This window comes from Meleagris gallopavo, chromosome 11 (genome assembly GCF_905368555.1).
Source record: "Meleagris gallopavo chromosome 11, MGAL_WU_HG_1.1, whole genome shotgun sequence".
Classification (NCBI taxonomy): Eukaryota; Metazoa; Chordata; class Aves; order Galliformes; family Phasianidae; genus Meleagris; species Meleagris gallopavo.
Genome location: NC_139414.1, coordinates 21491290 through 21512575, shown reverse-complemented (window position 1 = coordinate 21512575; position 21286 = coordinate 21491290). Strand labels below are relative to the sequence as shown.

Sequence of the window (21286 nt, the reverse complement as noted above, 5' to 3'; positions counted from 1 at the left end):
CATCAGCAGGTGACAAAGCTCTGTTAGCTGAGTGGCTTTCTCCCAGGGGCCTGCAACTGATGTCCTCTCTGCACACACTGAATTTCAAGCAAACTGATGTCTTCAAATGCTGCCTTGATATTTCTTAAATAAATTAAAAGCAAAAAACATAAATCTGTGCTGATATCTCTCACCACACAAACATGCATATGATGTTGAAGAAACACTCTGCAGTACCAACAGCAAGCACCTCCAGCGTGTCTACTGAAGATAAAGGTTTTCAAAAGAAATCTAACACAAACTTACACAAAGTGAGCCTCAAACAAGCGTTTTAATTCTCTGCATTTTCTGCATTTTAATTCTTATGCATTTTTTAAGACCTTCATTGGCCAAAGATAGAGTGAAAGAGAAGTGATTGGGCTGTGATAAAGCAGTGTCCCTCACAAAGTCCTCACACAAGCTTTGCACTGCTCCTCTGGGCACAGGCCTGAGCCAATTCCATCACAGCTGAGGGCTGAGTTGAGCAAGCACCTGAAAACAAGTCTCTGCATTGAAGATGCTCTCCAGACTTAACTGATAAGCACTCAGAGAAAGGAATTAAACCCAAATGCTCTTTTGATGTACTCAGCACACCGAGCCAAGAGTTTCTTTTGTAGCTATCTGAGTCATTCTTCCTTTCCTTGAGGTATTTTTTGGGCACGGGCAGCAGAAGAATTCAATGCTGACACATGCTCTCTCCACAGGAAAGTCCATCCCAAGCAATTCTACTGCAAGTTTTCAAAGACACCTTGTGACATGGGAAAGAGAATAGGTCACTGACACACTGCTGTCTACGTGGTTTCAAATCCACAAATGACTCTCCTCTTACACCCCTGAATGCCCACACTCTGCAGGGCCGTGTTGGTTTCACCTCTTTTTGGTGGAACTTCTATCATGGTAGAATGTTTAGTTCTTATTTTTAATTGCTACAAATGTATAAATGCCAAAGAGAAGAACACGTGCTATTTCTGCAGCAAAACCAAACACAGTTACGCACAACACTTCACGTGGTTAACAGAAGTACTGTTAACTCACTGACGTGGCCCAGGGCAGGCGTTCAGTACGTGCCTCACTGCCAGCACTGCAGCACTGCCCTCCATCTCAATGACCATTGCCGGCTGAATTAGCTGAATATCTGCTAAAAAACTCATCAGGAAGGGAGGGATATGTCACACACAAGTAGGCACTCACCTGTCAAAGTACTATTACTGCTCTGAGATTCTGCTGAAAGGTTATAATTACATGCATTATAATAAATTATTTTAACTGAAGAAAAATAACGCGATGCACTCGGGCAGACCTAACTACTACACCTGTTGTTACAAACATTGTCCATGTTCTAGGAATTGTAGAAACCACAGGGCATTGCATGAGCTCATGTGCAGGAAATGACAGAGTCACATAGCTTCTGCTGAAACGTACACCAAAATGTAATTTATTTTATGGGTATGCTTACAGAGATGGTTAGGCTCCCAGCTGGAGCTGTCTATCTATGCACCTGTGAGTAAAAGCTAATTCATAGTCTATGGGAAAGAGGGGGCATGTCTAAGATCTCTTCACTTACATGCTTAAAATAAAGGCATGAATTCCCCAGAACCTCCAGTTTCTCCCTGCTCACTATTGAAGAGCTTTAGAAAAGTGGCCCAGAATTTGATGTCTCTAATGCAAACGTGAACAACTACAAGGGAGAAATCCCACTCGAGGTGATGGCCCTGTGGCTTTTGCCAGGGTTATTGGTCCTCTGCTGAGAAACAGAGCTCTGGCTCATGGTGACCAGGATCAACGTGCAGTTTTAATGAGTAAAAAAAAAAATATGCCAAGGAAAGCATTGAGCATAAGGCAGAGATGATACAGAAGTAATCATCTAGCTATAAAGGGTAAAAATTGTTCTTACTGTATCATTTGGAAAAGGCTCAGTGCTGAATTTACACTGACAGCAACTGAAGATTGAAAGAATGTTGTTGGTTTAGATCATGTTCTTGAGATTAAATATCTAAAAATCATTGCAAAATGGAACCTAAGCCTGAGAGAAAGCAAACAGCAGAGAAACAGCAGAGAAACAGCAGTGGACACCCGGCCACAGAGCTTCAGTCTCCATCAGAAGGAAGCGCAGCAGTAACTGTTATCCTGACAGACAGCAATGTTAGTCACACGTCTGCTGTGTCAGTGTGTTTCAACAAATGGGAAAATAAATTCACTACATTGCTACAACGCTGGCAAATGGTGCTCACAACAACACACAGAAACCCTGTCGTGTCCCATTTCTTGAGATAATGGAAATGCCATTCATACAGCCATCCTTTGCCTGCAGTGTCTGGCATTTCTCTTCCCAGCAGCTTCTTTACTGCTCTTCCCTTTTTGTTCTCGGATATTCTGTGCAATCCAATGCCTTTGCAATGGTTGTATTTATTGTATTTAGCGTGTGTCTTTCCTCCCTGCTCTTTAAATCCCTCCCGAAGTGCTGCACACTCCATCAAGGTGCTCAGTCCTTTTTGAAGCTCAGGTCATTTCATGTGTGGCACAGCTGTGTGGCACCGCAGGCCAGTCTGGTTGCGTATGGTGAGGTGAGGTGAGGTGAGGTGAGGTGAGGTGAGGTGAGGTGAGGTGAGGTGAGGTGAGGTGAGGTGAGGTGAGGTGAGGTGAGGTGAGGTGGGGGATGCCTGGCAGCACAGCACACCCAAACCCTGACCCCAGGGAGGGCTGTGGTGAGGCAGGCGAGGAATGGTCCTGAGCCCCTGCTCCACTCAGGCCAAGAGTTGAAGCTCCCAATGAGTCACCACTGCTGAACCTGGGTGCTGCATTTCCCTAAAGACCACATCCTATGCAGAAAGGACCAGTTAAACACATGGCAGAAACATACTCCCAGCATTTTAAGACCTTTTTCTTTAAAAAAAAAAAAAAGGTAGCTATAGCAAACCAAACAGATTTCTTCCTGCATTTTTAATGGTTTTCTCCTGTGCATGAGCTGCCTTGCAATAAACATCACAGCAAAGTTAACTTCCTTTAGTTTTGCTGTGATGTAGAATAATGATGACGTTACCTGATAAAGCTCTTTTTTCAGTGGGAAGAAAAGATTTTCTCCAACAAGGTATTTATTATCCCTGTATAGGATATATAGCTCACTACAGCGTCAGGCTGCAGTCCTGAACCAAATCTCAAAGCCTGAATCCTGCATTCATGCTCAGAACAGCTTCTCACAGCTGCAGCTACCGAAAAAAAAATGATGTTCTGTGAAACACAGAGATACAGGCTGAGTAAGAGGAGTCCATTTCATTCATTATCAATTCATTACCTGCTAAATCCTGCAGGGATGGAGGAGAGGACAGCGATACACTGCGTGATTCTTAGCGGAACACAACACGTGGGCATGTTTGGTGGAGGCAGAGCACAAACCTCATCTCACCCAGAGACAGACTGCCGTGTGTCGTAGTGCTAATGGGCAGATTATCTCAGCAGCAAATAAATTTTGTTGCTAAGATTGGAGTATTCAGGCAATTTGGGACGTGATTTCCTAGCATAAAAATACACTTTAAGGAAATAAACTGCTGTTACGAGCAATTTCACTTACTCAGAGGCACTGAAAGTGGGTTGGAGGAGGAAAATGGGACTGAAGTACTGAAACCTAAGCTCCCCATGATCAAAAAGGCTGTGACAGCCCTGTGTGCCAGCATGGGCTCCCTTTGGTGGGCTCCTCCTGCCCTCTGTGGTTCCCTCCTGAGCCCTGAATCAGCCCCAGCCCTGCAGCAGTGCCATGCTCCATCTCCTTCAGGCTTACCCTAAGCCACAGAACCCCAGTGAGGATGCGTTTCCCCAGCACAGGGTGAAGCACAGCACAGCCCTTGGATACTGGCAGTGCAGGGATGAGCTCTGGGTCCCCTCGGGGAGGGTGTGCTGAGCAGCAGCCACCTGCTTTGCGTGGAAACATGGGATGCACTGATAACCACTGGCTAAGGAAGCATTTTTGGAGCTGAACTACTGGCCGCAATCAATATCTCTCACCACAGCTTCACAGCAGGGAAAAATGAAATTCATCTCTTTTGTCACTCAGTAATGAAACTCAATTTCTACAGGACTTTGGCAGAGAGGGGCTATCCATTAAAGAGAAACCTGCGAGTACGAAAATGTCAGGAGAGCCTCCTGCAGGCTGTAGCTAACCAGCACACACAGGTTCAATGCCAAAGCGCCTTTCAGCGTCCTAAACATCCATCTGTGCAGAGGCATCACTGACCAGCCCAAACGTTAAGGTGCTGTAAACGGAAGGAATAGGATCAGCATCCAGTAAAGCTTCAGCAGAGAAAATATTCTTGCACAAAATTAACCCAGGCATAGCTACTCAAGAATGCCACTTTTTAAACGAAGGGATTTAAAGATTAGGAGAGGATTTGTATCCATCTGTCACATTTGGCCTGCTTTCATTTACAAATCTTTCCCAGTCAAACTTCACTAAGAATCCTGTCAGCAGCTGCCTATTTTTAGATGAACTCACTTTATTTGGTAGTTTCAAATCTAATGATTTCCTAACAGGGAAGATTTACAAAAAGGGGCATTAGAACATTGAGTCCATCAAAGCTCCACTTTATTAATATTTGCATGCTGTGCCACAAAGGCCAAATCAACATGCACAGTCGTACTGTTTTAATCCAGCAAATGGATGTAGCAGAATTCTACACACACACACACACAGGAAAAAAAAAAAAAAAAGCATTTGCAGCCTACAAAATGATAGAGTTAGGATACCTAACCAGAAAAATTAGCTTAGATTCATTTTGACAAGTGGTTTTCTCTCTAGCGCACCGGTAAGTACAGCATTCAAGTACAATATCCACCAATTTTCCTTGAAAGAACTCACTGATGGAAGAAAAGAGAGGGAAAAATGCTCTCCTGAGAAAAGAGGACTTCAGAAGCACTTTGGAGATGGCTGAAGCAAAACCCAAGCAGGGCTCTGGGTGCCAACGCAAGCATCCCGCCCAGCAACACTGCCTGGAGCCCAGGATGGGTTCTGCTGATGGCTCACATCAGCTTCTGTCAGACAAAACTGTGTTTGTCCCATACACAATAATCACAGGTATTTCACTATTTTGATTTTAAAAACTGCTTTCCACTTCTTGTATTTACTGCCAGCAGCTTCATCTTCTCATTAAATTGACTTTGATACAGCAAAACATTAATAAAATACATCAACACAACTGGCCTGAGACTGAACAGTCTGAATAGCTGGAGAGCTTGGAATCACAAACATCTGCTGCAATGGCTCGAGCAGCACATTCTCTGTGCTCAGATCACAATCAGATCTTCCTTCAAGAGCAGGCAGCACCAGTTATGTGTCTTTAGTGAACAAGTGAGATGACCAGACTGATGAGCCACCACCATCTTGGTGTCTTACCCTCTAGAGGTATCTCGAGCTGATTAGCAGACTCAAATTCTGGCTTTTAATTTACAGCGAGTAAATTTTAATTTACAACATCCTCTCTCAGTTCTGAATACTGAGACTTTACTAAAATGCTTATTTACATAGCTTCACATTTCTGCATGATTGCTTTATTGTATGATATAAATCTCCAAGTGTGTGTTTGGAGCAGTTTAGTCTTTATTTTCTCTGTACAAACGTGCAGTTTTCAATACAGGAAAATGCTATCTTTTTCTCCTGACAGAGGTTGGTAATTTTCTCCACTGTTTTTTGCCTTCTTAACAAACTTCAATCAATCAAAATGACTGGAGAGATGAAGTGACCAAATCAGCGTGACAGCAAAGGATCTACACTGTTCATTGGACTGGTAAACCCTCGTTAAAATATAAGCAGAAGCAACAGAAAGCGACAACTTTAAAAAGCTTATTTTTTAAGGATCATTAAAAACTGGAGATACATGATGAAAAATATACCCTGAGCCCCTGGTTTAACTGTCCTGTCCTTCAAGAACTCCTATGACGCACAGCTCCTTGAGCACATGACATGCAGTCTGCAAATGCACTGCAAGTTGCTTGAGAGCTTCTGAGATAAAGCAGTTTAGAAGAATGAGGTGCATTTACTGGCTGAGTGTGTGAAAGGAGCTGATGAATTAACAGAGCATTGTAATTGCTTCAAGTCACTAAAGTTCACAGCCCTGCAAGTACCCAGAACAGACACTGCACATGGCATTTTAAGTTGCTTTAGCATTTGAGATCAAAGACATTGATAGTGAGCAGGAGTCTGAGCAGGAGACTGAGTATCCAAGTGCTCTGAGTATTTCTCAGCACTACACTGAAAGCACAAAGTGACACAACAAAACAGTACAAGCCTGTCAATGCTCGCTTTTCCAAAGCTGGGCTAAGGCTGAGAAGCCAGGGGACGATGTGTATAGCAGATATGGGAGGCTATTTTGGAAGATCAGCAAACGCCATCCAAAGCATCTGTTCTTTTTCGTCTGTAATCATAAAGGAGACCTGGCTTCAGGACAACTGATCCCAAAGCTGAGGGATCCAAAAGCTAGGACACCTCTAGCTACTTTCAAACTAAATGCTAGTAAAAAATATTAGCTATAATTACGAACCCTCAGGAATCTAGACTGTCACGACACAATCATCAGAGCCCTGTAACTGCACTAATAAAATACCTCTGACATTTTACCAGTTATCTATTTTTGTCTATCCACATCCATCATGACAAAATCAGACTCTGTGACCACCCAGTCACACTAAACGCTCAAAGACAAGTAAGTTGTGAAGAAGAATCCAGCAATGTGCAAGACATCCATTTGACAAAAACGTTTTAACAGGCTTCATCATCCCTCCAAAGACTGGAAGTGAGCAACTTGCTTTCAGTAGCACATGACTTAGAAAGAAGTAAAGACATACCAGCTTCATCATAGGATACAGTCAATTTTTCCAGCATTTCTCGATCAATTGATAAGATCTGCTGTTCCAGGATGGTCTGATAGGACATCACACTGTTCTCCTTGTCCCTCTCATAGTCCTGAAGGTGTTGTTTCAGGACTTCGGGCAGGCGGGACTTCACATACTCTGCTGCTGACTATGTAGAAAAGAAACAAAGGTTTAATTAGCACTTCTTCTTTTGAAAAGCTTCATATGTGTTCACAGCATTATTAGTAGTATTGTTTTCAGTTAAAGCACTATCAAATTTAACAATCCATACAATAGAATACTCTTAATACTACCAACTCCACAGTGCTAAAATCAACAGGTCATTTCTCTGCCAAAATTACCCTGTGTGCCAGAACTCCCATGGATGCAGGGATACAACAAAACAAATTCCTCTGAGCAAAAGCACAGTCCTACTCTCCAGCAGGATGCACAACTCATGGCTTCTCCTTAACAATGTGCTATTTGGATTGTCCATAAACAGCAAACTGAGAGACGCAGAGTAGCTCAAATGGCATAATCTTGGTCTCCTACATTCCCTGGGGTTACCGTGGAGCATTGAGGCATGAATGGGATTTAGGCTTTGATGCTCAGCCTTCACAGCCCTCACCACGGGCTCTGTCATTCAGTGCAGCTCTGCTAGCTTGTTACATCTCAGCTGATGAGCTCTGGCTACCTTTCTGTTCAATACAGGATAATCATGTAATGTTTCCCACAGAAAGTAACGGGTAAAAACAGCAGTGAAAATGCATTATAAAAATAAAATAATTTTCCTTCAGCAGGAAGGTTATGGCAGTCCAGAAGCAGTTAGCCATGCCTGAATAGGAACATAACACAATACCTACATTTCTTCATCATAAACATAGTTTGAAAGGAATTTTTAAAGTATCAAGTGAGTGTTCTTGCTCACTGTTGTTACATAGCCAGGTTTGGACAGGAAGCCTGCAGATGTATTACGCATCCACAGAAGACTCTCGATTGGTCACACAGACAAAAAATTAAGACCATAAGAAAACAGAAATTAACACAAGGTGGCATGGTTGTACCAGTGTTACAGAGCAACACGCAGAACAGGGCATTAAATGAGAAGAGCATCTGCCTCTGGACAGGTGCCCACCTGCAAGCATTGCTGCACTGTGCAGCGTGAGGCACCGGCAGCTCACTGAGAAAACGATAAACACGACGTTGCTTCAGGCCTGGGACTGACCACAGCTCAGCCCTGCTCAGCAGCACGCTCTCCTGGGTCTATATTTAGTTTGCCAAAGTCAATTGCTGATTAAGTCACAACCTTAAAATATCGCTGAAGTTGCGTTCAATTGATCTGCAGGCCAAGCCATGTGAGACGAATGATATTATTCTACAAAAACCAAACAAACTGTCCACACGAGTACAACATACTTAATGTTACAGTTTAATAGCTGTTTCCTTCCAAGGGAAGGCCAAAAGACACACTGTACACTAATTATTCAGTCCACATTCAGGCATTTATATTTAACGTTTGCTTTGAGAAGAGGCTTCACTCTGCAGGGGGTATTTTTGTGCTCTCCCACCGCAGCAATTCTGAAGAGCAGAAAGCAGAAGAAGAGTTTATACACATTCATTTTCCTGCGCCATCTGAGCAAGCACACCAGTGGCTGTAAACGCTGTCACTTCTGACCCAGAGACCTCACAACCCGAGCAAAAGCCCAGAGACAGATGGATGGGAGCAGATGGGAACACAACCAGGACCGAAGGCACCGGCTGTGAGGAGGCAGCCCCAGTGAGGCACCCGCAGCACAGGGCCGCCTGCATCACCGACATCAAAACACCCCAAATCCACAGAGAGACGCTGCCCAAGCGCCTTTTCTTGAGATGCTCGCGTGCCGAGAGCTCCTCCTGCCACGCTTCAGGGGATGCCGTTGCACTGAGTGCTCGAAGTCATTCCCAGCAGCACTCCTGACCCAGAAGAGATACATGTGCACAATGGCTAGACATTTCCAAACATATGTGCAGCAATTATTTTCCTGCTGAAGTGTTACTCTGCCAGGCAGGATGCAACCAGCCTGGAGCCCAGGGCTGCAGGTAGCTGGCCCAGCCTCCAGCCTTGAAGGACAGCAAGTACATGGGGCTGAGACTGATCTGAATGTGGGTTTGAAAAGAATTCTCAATAGATTTTGAGATGTCTGCCTTCCATGCCACAGCTAGATACTGAGCTGTAAAGGAATGACAAAATGGATATGTACTCCTCGGCATTTATACCGATTGCCTTTAAGGTATTTCATTCTACAGTATCTATCATCTTCTATATCTATTATCTTATGCACCTACCTACAGTGAAATAACTCAAGAATCATAGAGTCACAGCATCATTAACGTTGTAGAAGACTTGCAGAGCTTATTCACAAAAAGTCAATTTTTTCTCCACAATGCTACAGGTAAATCACATCAGGAAATGCTGAAATGCCTCACTGTGTCTCATTCTGGAGCTCCAAAGCACCCATCGTCCTTCAGTAACTCCCAAATTTGACAACATTTGTAATCAATGAGAAATACTTTTTCTAAGTATTTTCTTACTTTTTTCTTTAGTTACGCCTAGTGCCACCCTTTGCTCTGCTTTCTGAAGCATCTCCTTCTGGGAGCTCCCTTATATGTGGAGAAGTAAAGGTCTACACAGGTTAATTAACAACGTCTTTGTGAAGCCACTTCAGGAGTCAAGTGGCAGCTGGAGCAAGAAGTCTCCTTACACAGCTACATCTCACACAAAAGGAGCTGAATATTTGGTGTGTGAGAAGGAGCCATCTCGGTAAGAGAAAGTCTCAGCCTCGGCCTCGGTTGTTTTACTTGCATTCTGCAGGCTGCTGCAGCTCAACACTTCTCAAGTCTGGAGTTACCAATCTGCTCAACCTGTAAAATTCAGGCTTCCACCAAAGCAAACTCATGATCCGTGCATTCCTGCCACCTGAAATATGCCCTCAGTGGATGAGCAGCTGCCCTGTATGTTCCACACAGCTGTGTTGGTGGCCAAACAACAACTGGGGACATGCAGCCAGAGGGTCTGCATCCATTGGCACCCCGTGGGCGCACAGGAGGAGACCAGAGTGGTCCAGCATCAAATGTGATGATGGAGAGACCAAGTGCTAAGCAGGTCCACGGCCCTATGAGAAGGGAGTGCTGCAGACAGCAGTGTGGGAAGATGAGCACAAGTGCACGTACAGCAGGTGGAGAAGCTAAGGAGATGGAACAGCTGTGAGCCATAACACAGGTCTCCAGGGCAAAGAATGGAAGATGAGGACTTCCTTGCCTGAGACCTGTGTTCCTCGTTGGCTGCAGTGATTTACAGGGACAGGGGGGAAACCACAGATGTCTGACCTTAATACTCTTGGGACAATTTGTCCTGTTTGCCTTGCTGCTGCAAGCATCCAGAGATCACAGGAAAATACAGATCCATTTTAGAGAGCGGTACTGCTGGCATAGCATCTACATTGAAGGATTACAAACAAGATCAAGGTTCTTCTGTCACATCTTTCTGCCTCTTCTTGTCACTGCTTGAGGGTCACAGAGTCACTACTACACGCTTCAGAGACGACACATCAGGAGCTGCTGGAGAAGGGCAGAGCTGCCCTTATGGAAAAGGGGCACCTTGCTCATCTCCTGGTTCAGCTGAGGGAAGGATTTTGAGAAGGGAGCACACGCACGGTCAGAATGTAATAATGAAGATGGAAACAAGTGGAGACTGGAGTAAAAAATGACTTAAAGCTAGCCAAGGTGGCAAGAAAAGTTTCTTCAAGTCCATTTGTAATAAGAAAAAGACAGGCAAATGTTGGTCTACAGCTCAGCAGAGTAGAAAAGCTTTTGACAGATGATGCCATAAAAGCTGAAGTGTTTGCAGTCTCATTTTGGCTACAGTATGACTGCCTTTACTTTCGTGCATTCAAGTGGCAATTTATATCAGAGGAAGGTAACCAAAATCGTAAGACAGAATAGGGAAAGAATATGTTAGGAAGTGTTTGTAAAGATCAGGGTTTTCCAGCTGGCTGGGCCAGATGAAATTAGTTCAGCTGTAGGTGGCTGACTGAAACAATTTCTTTAACAACTTCTGTCTTTGAAAATTCACAGAGGACACTATTTGGAAAGAGCAAACGCAGGGGCTACTTTTAAAATAGGATAAAGGAAGAGAAGTGGAATAACAGAGTAGGCAGTTTAACTTCGGTGCCTGAAAGCGGAATAAAAGATCAAATGATCTCTATTATGAGAAAGCAGCAAGAACTGTAAGGCACAGCCAGCAAAGTGCTTCTCCCAGGGCATGCAGGGACGCAGTAACTTGGTTCCCATCAGTGCAGGCTGGGGAGCAGCTCAAGGACTCCACCAGAAGTGCTGCTGGAAATCTGCGATGATCCCACTTGAGAGTTCACATTCCATATTTTAGACTAGAACTCCTTAGCAAGGATACTTTTCTACACGTTTCTGGGCTAATATCTTAAAACAAACTGATAAACAAAACCTGAAAATCCACCATGCCACAACTCATTACACAAAGAACAGTGCCTTTAACTTGCCAGATATCTCACAGTAAGATGAGGTTGTGGACAAGAAATGTATTCCAGTCCATTAGTGATTTTTTTTATAGCAGTTTCCTGTTTATTTCAGAAAAGTACACTACAAAAATACATTTTAAATAAATGTTTATATATATAAACTCAGATTGCTGGGATAAAGAAACAACGCCTCAATCAATCTACCTGCACACGCTGCCCTCTGACACACAGCAGCCTCTGCTGCCAGGGCCAACCCCGACAGTTCCACCAGCACACTCCTCATGCTGTGCTCAAGCACGTTTATTCCCACTTCACCGCAGTTAGGGTGCAAGGCCCTAAGCCTTTAAGAGGTGTTTCTCGACGTCTCAGTGCTCTGCTGGGTGCTGGCTGTACACAGAAATGGTTACGGAGCACTCTTTGGATCCCTGCCTTGATGAGAGCTTCGCTCAGGCCGATGCCGCTCCTTCCTCAGCAAGAACCACAAATAACTCCCCTGAAGTCAGTAGAATTTTGCTACGCCAAACCCCTTGGACAAAGGACGTGAGTCTATTAATAGTTATTCAGAAGGAAAACATGATAGCAAAACATAATCTACTCTCAGGAGGATAATGCAAGGTCTACAAATGGCACTGGGATGAACATTTTGCCCTCTACAGCAAGGAACTATTTAAAGAACAAACAAGTCAAAAGTAAATCATTAGCAGTGTTTTCCCACACAAACTTCTGGTGTGCTTAGCCCACTATATCTATTAAAAAGTGTCTTTTTTTTTTTTCCTCCAAAAAATTCAAGCCAATAACTTGCTATTGATCAGTAAGTGTCCTAGGAAGGCCAAGCCCAGAGTTTAACCAAGGCTGGTAGCAAAAGCACGACGTCAGAAACGCTTGCAGGACTCAGGCATACTCTTTGAGGACTTCCAACAGCCCTAAGAACACCACTGGTATTTTGCAATCCATGCACAATTTCTTTCCACAGCAGGAGAAATATTAGCTTCACAAACATCTTTCGTCAATCAGAGGCTGTATAATCATGAGAAAATTAACCTGATTCCAAGGAGATGTATAAAGTTCAAATTAGTATTCACACTGGATTGTCAGAGATATATTTAATCTATAATTACAGTAATCCACAGCTGCTTCAACTGTAGAAAATAATGAATTGCCCAGTGAGAACCGGTGCCCGTGAAACGGAAAGCAAAGGCCATCTGTTGTGGAGCTTCCTCTGATTTTGTGCTTTGAGCACAGAGAGTTTGATCTCCTTTGACACAGCCTATATGTGATTTATGGCCGCAAGCCCTCCAAGCAGCCAAAGCACCAAACAGAAGGAAGAAAAATAAAAATGATAAATGATGATGATTTATGGCTTTACATTATGTATTTGAGTTTCTTCCCTAAGACAGCACTCGTCACTCACTTCTTAAATAGACTTATTTAAATGTCCTGGAATGAGAAGCAAGTAAGTCAACAAAATTTGTAATGTTAAAACTACACGCTGTGCTCTGCCTCCCACTCCCCCCTCCATCAGTCACATAAGAATGCATTCCCTTATGTTGAGCATGCTCTTGAGAGCCTGCATGGGGCTCATTATGCTAGGACATGGATGAGAAGAGGTGAGAGTAAAGGCAAAACCATCATTTTCCATCTTCTGCTTAGGCAAGGGACAGCAAAATACTTGAATAATTCATTTTTGAATAAATAATTTTTAATTAATTAAAATTACCCAAAAGTGCTGCATGTGATAGAGTCAAGCAGCCACTCATTCTGCAGACAAGGAAAGGAACTGAGTGCAGAGACTGACCTGTCAGAGATGATGCTGTATTTGGCAGAGCTACAAGGGCTGCTTCGGAATCTGGACGTCTAATTGAAAGATTAATTCTATCAAATCAAGAGGGAGCGTTATGATTATCTTGTCTGACATCTTGGAGCAGAAGGACCATAGAACTTCCTTCTCATTGCCTGAATAAGCCATTTAGAAAAATTTTCTACTCTGAAACAGAGACAGAGAATCTCCTATTGCCCTTGGAAGTTAATTATCCTTACAGTTAGAGGATAATTTCACATACCAAAGAAAATGTTCACATTATTTCCAGTCTGAATCTGCTATTATCTATGACTTTCCAACACTGAATCGAGTAAAATGTCTGCTCACCTACCTTCCCTTTTCTCATGTAAATACATGCAAATTGATCAAATCACCCCATTATCTTCTCATTGATAACCTAAATGGATGGAGCTCATTGAATGGCACATTGTTAGTTGTCAAGTTACTGTGCAGGCTAACCGATCTTTTCCAGCACTCCTGATTCCCTCAGTTAGCTGCATTTCTCCAGCTCTGCCCTTAGTGGTGCTGGGACCTGGGACTGCAGTGCTGCAGTGCAATACAAACCATCCCTTCACTACTCCCATGCAGAACGTTTCTTGCTCTCCATTGCCAGGAGATCTCATCCTTGGTGCAAGCACCCCTCAGCCTTCTGCTGTATTAGCTCTACAGCCTTGCAATCTACTGTACTGAAAGGTGTGCTCTGTGCATGCTTTCACCAAGCAAATGTATCCAATTGCTCTGGATTTTCAATTAACCTTCATTATTTATCACTTTCCCAATCTTTGATACAATTATTACACTCCAATCATACAAGAGCCAGGAGGGTTTCCTTCTGAATCTACCTACTCAACAATGTCTGCTCAAAATTGCCACGAAGCCTATCATGTAACCTGAATTGAATCCCTTTAATGTATACTGTGTTGATCTGAAAGTATTCAAAGCAGCAAATACATCAAGTCAGAACACTTGTCCTTCTTGTATGTTTTGGTTAACCATCATTACAATTATTATCAATAAACACAGTGAGATGTCACCATGGAGAGGAATTCTATCCCCAAGGAAATGAGGTCCACTCCTTAATGAACAGAGATACAGACTGAGGGGCAGAGGCTGCTCCTCTTGGTGGATGTGCTGCCCTTGGGGGGACCAGACATGCTGGAGAATGGGCCAACACAAATCTCACGGAGTTCAGCAGAACTGGGATGGTTTTGCCCAAAGACAACAAAGGTCAGGGAGGCCTTATCCGTGTACACAAACACAAATGATGGAGCCAAATTCCCCTCAGCTGCGCACAGCGAATGGCCAAGAGACAACGGGCACAAACCAAACTACAGAAATTCTACCTAGCTTCCAGAAACACAAGGCTGCCTCCAGCCTCAGCCCCTTCGACACGCTGTGAAACCTTCCCGGGTAACTCAGGAGGGTGATGCTCCACCCAGGTTTATTCTGGGTCTTTAGACAACTGCATATGTGCACCAAAAAAAAAAAGAAAAAAAAAAAAAGCTTCAGTAAATACATTAAGAATAATGAGAATAAGCAAAGTTACTACCCTAATAAAAGCAAATGCATTAGCACTTAAATTGCACATGCATGGATACAAATTCTGAATCCTAATTGTGCTGGGAAGCCAATTATTATTCATGTTCTTTTTAGGAGAAGAATTAAGATTAGTAGGTAAATTAAAGTGAAAATCACCACAGACAAAGCTGTAATTTTATAATACTCCGGGTAGTTTTAACTAATAAGAAACTGAAGCTTATTGCAAAGATGATGTATTTCAAAAAGGCAAACGATAATTACGACTTCCATGTCCACTTGGCCGTAAGAGACATCACTGTTTGGCACACGAGACTGATATCTGTACTTACCAACAGGCATCATTTAGCTAATGGAACAAAGAAAGAATGCTTGAATTAATTATTAAAAATGAAGTATGAATGTCAAGGTTTAACCCAAATCTAATGATAATGGTTATCAGTACTAACTGAAGAGTAACCAAATATTGAATTAGGAAACAATTAAAAAAAAAAAAAAGGTTCAAAAGTGCATGAAAATACTTGTCCACCATCATTTCATACTGCAGCAAAACCTGGGTCCCAAGCTACAAGTCATGGTCAGAAGGTCAGAAGTGATTACCAAATAGAAATGTCGACACTGCATTTGCTGAAGACCTGCCAGAAAGAATTTCATCCAACAAGGAGAAACTGAAACATTTTCTTATATTACTAAATCAAATCTAAGCGGATCAATATTTTTTTTATGTTGGTGTAAAAACCAGAAGCAACAGAAGCAGAGAGATAACACTGAAAATAATGGTTGAAACATCATTAAAACAACTAACTTTACAAGAGTATTGAACTGCTCATAAGGCAAGCTGGGCAGCAAATGTTGCTTTGTACATAAAAATACTGGATGTTGTGTTGTACTGAGCTCATCAAGTTCAACAAAGAAGGAAAAAAAACCCCACCAGTTTTGCAGAACGAATGCAACTTCGTGCAACCCCTGAGAAAATGATAATTAAAGCTTGGGGACTGTAACCTTGCATCAATGCAGCTATTTAAATGCCTTACAGGTATTTCTGTGCAGATGCTTTTGCAAATGGCAGTAGGATATAAGAAGGTTCACAAAGAATCAGGTATTTACCAAAAGCCTTCCATTCTGTTACGTGCATTTAGTGAAAAGTGTATTTATAGCCTATTAGACACGTTAAATAACAAGAAGCTTGCTTCTCTCTTTGACGTTGTTCTCCCTCTCCAAGCAAAGGGAGAGTGAGTGTAGTGGAATATTTCAGTCTAAATGGTCTCTCCTGATTTAAAGACATCACTTTCTGCCAAGCAGAAATCATCAAAGGAATTAGAAAGATTCAGCCTGGGCTCAAACACTCTCAGAATTAGTTCATTATGCAGGAGACTGAGAAGATTCTATTTTTACTTGCTTATCGTTTTACCAAAATCCAACCATCTGGTCTGAAATTTATTATCTATTTGAGATTCTTACTCTGAAAAAAAAAAAAAAAAAAAAAAAAAGTAGCCTAAACAATTCAATTGAACTACAGAATGAAATTAAGGAACAAAATGCTGCTTTTCCCATCTAAAAGCCACGTTTGGGACTCCTCAAGTACCTTCAGCTTGGCAGCACCTCAGTCCCCAAGCAGGGTACAACCCAGCTGCAGCTCATACGGTGCCCACACAGCTTGGGCTGCCCCGAGGAAGGAGCAAGGCATGCTGTCAGGTGCAGAAGGGAGAGGCGAGCACACAGACACCTTGTGTGCACCAGGGGACGTGCATTTCTAGCCATACCCAGTGCAGAACCGAACCACTGCTGCTCGAGTCCTCTCTGCCCCCTGCTGCCTGGCTGCACAGTGATGTGTGCTCACAGGGATGCTGGCTGGGACCCGGGCTCTCTCCAGTCCCGACCAGTCGGCTGTAGCTGCAGCAGATGGCTGACGTGGAGCTGTTCTGTTCTTAAAGGCTCTCACAGGGAAAGGCAGGTGTGCAGATGCCCGTCTGTAAGGCACCCTCAGGTTTGGACTGCAGCACAAGATAATGCACATCCTGCGTTACGCTTCCTGACTGTCGTGGTGAGAAGCAGATTTATAAAGATTGCTTTTCATGCAGTCTCAAAAAGTAGGAGGAAGGTTCTGAAGCACAGGATCAGCCACACACCGGGCACTGGCCGCTACCTTGGTGTGTTGTCCCCCAAAGCCAGAGCAGCTGCAAGGCTCCCACTGCTCCTTTCCACACCACGACACCGGTCCTGCCCTGACAGAGCTTTCACTACACAGCCTAATGCTGGAAGCAACTCTCAGGCTTTCATTTAGGTCTCCATTTCTTCTCTGAATGACCTTATGAAAATTCTGTATTAAGAACCACATGTATAATTAACTCCATGCTACGTCCAATGCTGCAATGAGAAAGAGATAGGAATCAAGATAAATGACTTCACTGTGGAACAAACGTATTTGTAGGGTTAATCCAAGCTCTGTGGCTGCGCTGTGCTGCACCATTTGCTCAGAGGAACCCGGGAGATTAATGAATAGATGACAAAACCACAATTGGTTCCAGCCCCACTCACTGTGTCCCACTGCCTTTTCAAAAGCTGTGACAAACAGTGCACACAAACAGTTAACGGGGAAAATGTGCCCATGTCTTCTTTAAACGATTTACCACGGGCGCCTGATGACATTTTCCTTTAGCCATGTATATGGAAATTGAAATTTGTGAAGATAATGACTTTGAGACTCAATGAGCTCTGTTTAAATGCAATTATGGTTCTTTTGCTTAGGTTCTCTCCTCACTTCAGATCTGAAAAGGCCACTGTATTGACCCGTGTTGCAAATAATGAGCACGGAGCTAGCTAGAAAAGTGCTGCATTCACAGTTTATGTAAAACTAATCCAACACCATTCCAGAATAGAAGGGACTTTTGTCTGCCCTCTGTGTGTGCTGGTGTAATAACAGGCTGCCAGGAGAAGGATTGCTTTTGCCCTTCACGTGGGTGGTAAGGAGTCGAAACACAAGATCATGGCACAACACACCCTGAAGAAGGGTACTGTGTTCCTAAGTGCACGAATAGAAAAGTAACATTTGAGTGTAGGACTTTATTGTGGAACTGTTAATGGAAACCAGTGTCTAGCCAGAGAAAGCCAGGTCAGGCATTCCAACAAGGATGCACAGTTGTGCCTCCACCTCCCTACTGACAATGAGATTGGACTGCAGCCCCTCTTCCTAAACAGAGGGGAAATAAGATAAATTTTTGGTAGACAGTAACTGGTGAGAAAAAGAATGGCTTTAGCAGCCCCTCCGCCCAATCCACGCTGCTACAGAAGGTGTCTCCAACTTGGGGGCTCTTCTGTTTTCTTTGCAGTTTTGTCTCTCAAGTTGTGGACTTACCAAATTCATGAAAATTAAAATGCCCTCTTCAGTATGAAAACTCAAACCTTCCAGAGTGGAAAGAGTGAACAGTGAGCAGTTCCATAAAAGACATAATTAAATGACACCAGCTCAGAGACAGAACTCCATTAAATAGAAGAGCAGCCAACTGCAATCTATAAATAAGGTTCCCAATGCATTTGTAGTGCCATTTCACTACACAAGCCCTGAAAGGAGCATCCTTGAGAGAAAAAAGGGCATAAATCAGGCCCCCAATTAAGATAAACACAAGTGCCTGGATGCTGTTATTTCTTCTCTCTAAAGATGCATGCAGCTAAAGAACCAAAAAGTTCTCTTGGCTGTGTGATCAGCACTCCTGGGCTTACTGAGCCCAAGAGCCCGGGGGCACACAGGGAAAATGTAGAGAAAAGAGACAGATATAGGAAAAAAGAACAAATGACACTAATTACTGGGAGAAGGGTAAGTAATGAGGAATGAAGTTAGGAAAAGGAAAGATGAAACCCAAGCCAGGGAAACAAAAGTTACAGTTTAAATGGCAGCTTCTTGAAACACAATTTAATTAAATATGATAGTACCCAGTAATTCTGTTTCTCTAGCTCATTAGGACAAGGGGTTGCAAATAGCACTTATGACAAAGCAGAAGGTCAAGCTGACATCGGGCTGTTGTCATCACTGGGATGAGGCAAGGGATGAGCAATGGCATTACTCAGCCAAACAAGTTGCTGCCGAAGCCCAGCACTGCTGAAATCAGAGTGTTTGAGCAAACCCCCTTCTGTGCATTAGTTGCAAGAACGTAAGGCTGTTGCTGAATGAAAACAACAAAAAGTCCCCAAAAAGCAAATATACACAGGCAAAAAAAATTACAATACACTGACTTTCAAGTGTGACTGAAAAGCACGCTGCTGAGATCTGAGGGCTCTGCAGGACACACACTGGGTCTCCATTGGCCCCAACACACGCTCTCAGCCCTGGACTTACATGAAAGCATGTGCTGTAGTCGTTGCTGCAGCAGTTTTTATACCTTCATACATCATCTGCACCTAAACTGAGTCATTTTGGAAGCATCAGACTTGAAATTGCAGTCATCACTAGGTTTACTGTCACACCATAATCAAGACATACGTCATGAAGCGATGAAACGTTCAAGCAGCTCCTTTTGGTTACTGCTGCACTTTGCAATTTCTCATGATTTTTAAGAGCAGCCGCAGTACGGATTAAATGTCCATGATATCACACTAAAAAAACTTCAAAGACGCAACTGGAAGTTATTCTGCTCTCGCATTGGAACCTCCTCGAAAAAGCTCCTGGTCTGAAGAGATAACAGAGCACAGCTTTGATTTTAAGCCTTTTGTATCGCTCAGCATGTTTGTGTATTAAAGTGACACAGCCTGAAGTTTTCAGATTCCACAGCAAGCCTCGAGATGACAAAAAGCCCATACCTTTTATCAGCACTACATAGCAAGGCAACTTCTGTAACAGCACTCAATATTTTGGAGGCTTCCCAAATACATTCAACCTTTTAACTTCCAGGAATTTAAATAGAAATTAAATAAACCTAAGCCAATGTTTCTAAAGAAAAACAGGTTTGCAACTTGCCCACTTGCAGTGAAGTCTTCTTGCAAGGCGCTTTACGTGCATCCTGCCATCACCCGCTCAGGAACAGCTGTGCATCCTTCACACTACGAAGCATTCATCATCCTGCAGGTCCTGTCCTTTCAGTCCTCCGGCACACAATGCCTCTCGTGAGAAGAATGTTATTGCTCTGATTTTATCAAGAGCAACAGCAAAGTATAATGTGGCAGTTCCCCGTGAAGCAGATTAACAAGCTAACAAGTGGCTTATCTCACAGCCTTCCCTTTCACAGCCCCATGCAGTACCTGCCTCTTGTGAATAAATTACCCGTGTTTCTGATTCAGTGAGCTGCCAGCCTCTGAGGCACGGAGTTGGAAGTTGGGGAGATCAAGATTATTTTCTCAGCAAAAAGGGCTGGTAGCAAATCTTTCTTCTGCGGGGTTTGATTTATAAGTTTCTGCAGTTACTACACTGTTTTTACCCCACACTCTCAGGCACTCAATCTCCTTGCCAAGGCCTCCTAGCAAGGTACGATGCTCTGATTTTAAAGCTGGTGCCATCCCTAACTTTAGCATTTCCTCCCCAACACGGAGCTCTCCTGCGTTTCCTTCTGCCTCTCTTTACATCCTGCAGTCTGCTGCACATGAACCATTCTCCACTCTGCTTTTTGCCGTGCCACAAGCCCAAGGATGACACAACAGCTCTGAGTGTGGCCCCTACAAACCTATGGGCTCTGCAAACAGAGCTGGGCCTGGGACCAGAGCACGTGCTGGGTGCTGTGAGTGCTGCCTGGTCCTGCAGTGCAATTCCATGCTGCCATGCTTCTCCCTCCTTGTGAAATAAACAGTTTCTTCCCCTGAAGAACACTGGTATTAAACCAACACGTTTCCTCATACTGAGAACCTTCAGCCCAGCTTGCGCCCTATCTGATACAGTTTAAGGCAAGGAAACCACATGCAGATTGCACAGCAGAAGCAGATTTGCTGGGAGGCATGAACAAGCAGATGTATTTCAAGGTAAGATTTCAAAACATGAAGGTGATGTGAAAGAAAACAGAGCCTAAAGCAGCAGCCAAGTGGGACGGCTGGGCTGTCTCTGAGTGAAGGCAGCAGGGGCTGAGATGCCCACCAGCACGTCTCCAGGCACTCCATCCATCCGTAGGGCTGTCAGCAACGTTGCACCGCTGGCAGGATTTCCTGCTTGAGATCTTGGCCTGCTTGAACGGCACTCTTTTATTTCCCTGCTGCTAATTATTCCATCTGGATCCTTTTCACACACAGAGTTACTCCCATCCCACCTGTTATTTTCCATGAGCATTTCATAATGCTTGTCCAAGGTAAAGAGTCTCACTCAAACACTAAACTGGCTGTAAGCTTCACGCTGACGACTTGCCAATCTCCCTTGACTCTCTAGAGCTAAACTAAAATAGAAGTCAGACAGCTTCAGCATTTACCTAGGGATAATTCACACAGTGCTGCAAGACAACATGGTGTCAGAACAGCTCTTAATCCTCTCCAAGAAATGCTCCTCTTCCCCAGAAGGCAGAACGCCAGCATTCCTCATGCAGACAACCTTTGCCTTGGCTCTGCCTCCTGCACTCGATGGCTGAACTGCACT

The 21286-nt window shown here is 43.6% G+C and overlaps 2 protein-coding genes across 5 annotated transcripts in view; one reads left to right on the top strand and one right to left on the bottom strand.

Annotated features, from left to right (window-relative positions):
* Positions 1 to 12754, top strand: part of B3GALNT1 (beta-1,3-N-acetylgalactosaminyltransferase 1 (Globoside blood group)) — a 54278-nt gene extending 41524 nt beyond the window's left edge. Inside the window, exons 4-5 of one of the 4 annotated variants that reach the window (XR_014885393.1) lie at positions 4808 to 5083; positions 5670 to 12754. The gene's annotated coding sequence lies outside the window, so the exon portion shown is untranslated. Of the gene's footprint in view, positions 1 to 6 lie in introns of all 4 variants that reach the window. The other 3 variants (XR_014885395.1, XR_014885392.1, XR_014885394.1) reach the window with 3 other exon arrangements.
* Positions 1 to 21286, bottom strand: part of PPM1L (protein phosphatase, Mg2+/Mn2+ dependent 1L) — an 87607-nt gene that overhangs the window by 19007 nt on the left and 47314 nt on the right. Inside the window, exon 2 of the mRNA XM_085232581.1 lies at positions 6850 to 7020. Coding sequence (XP_085088707.1) covers positions 6850 to 7020 — 171 coding nt within the window. The remainder of the gene's footprint in view (positions 1 to 6849; positions 7021 to 21286) is intronic.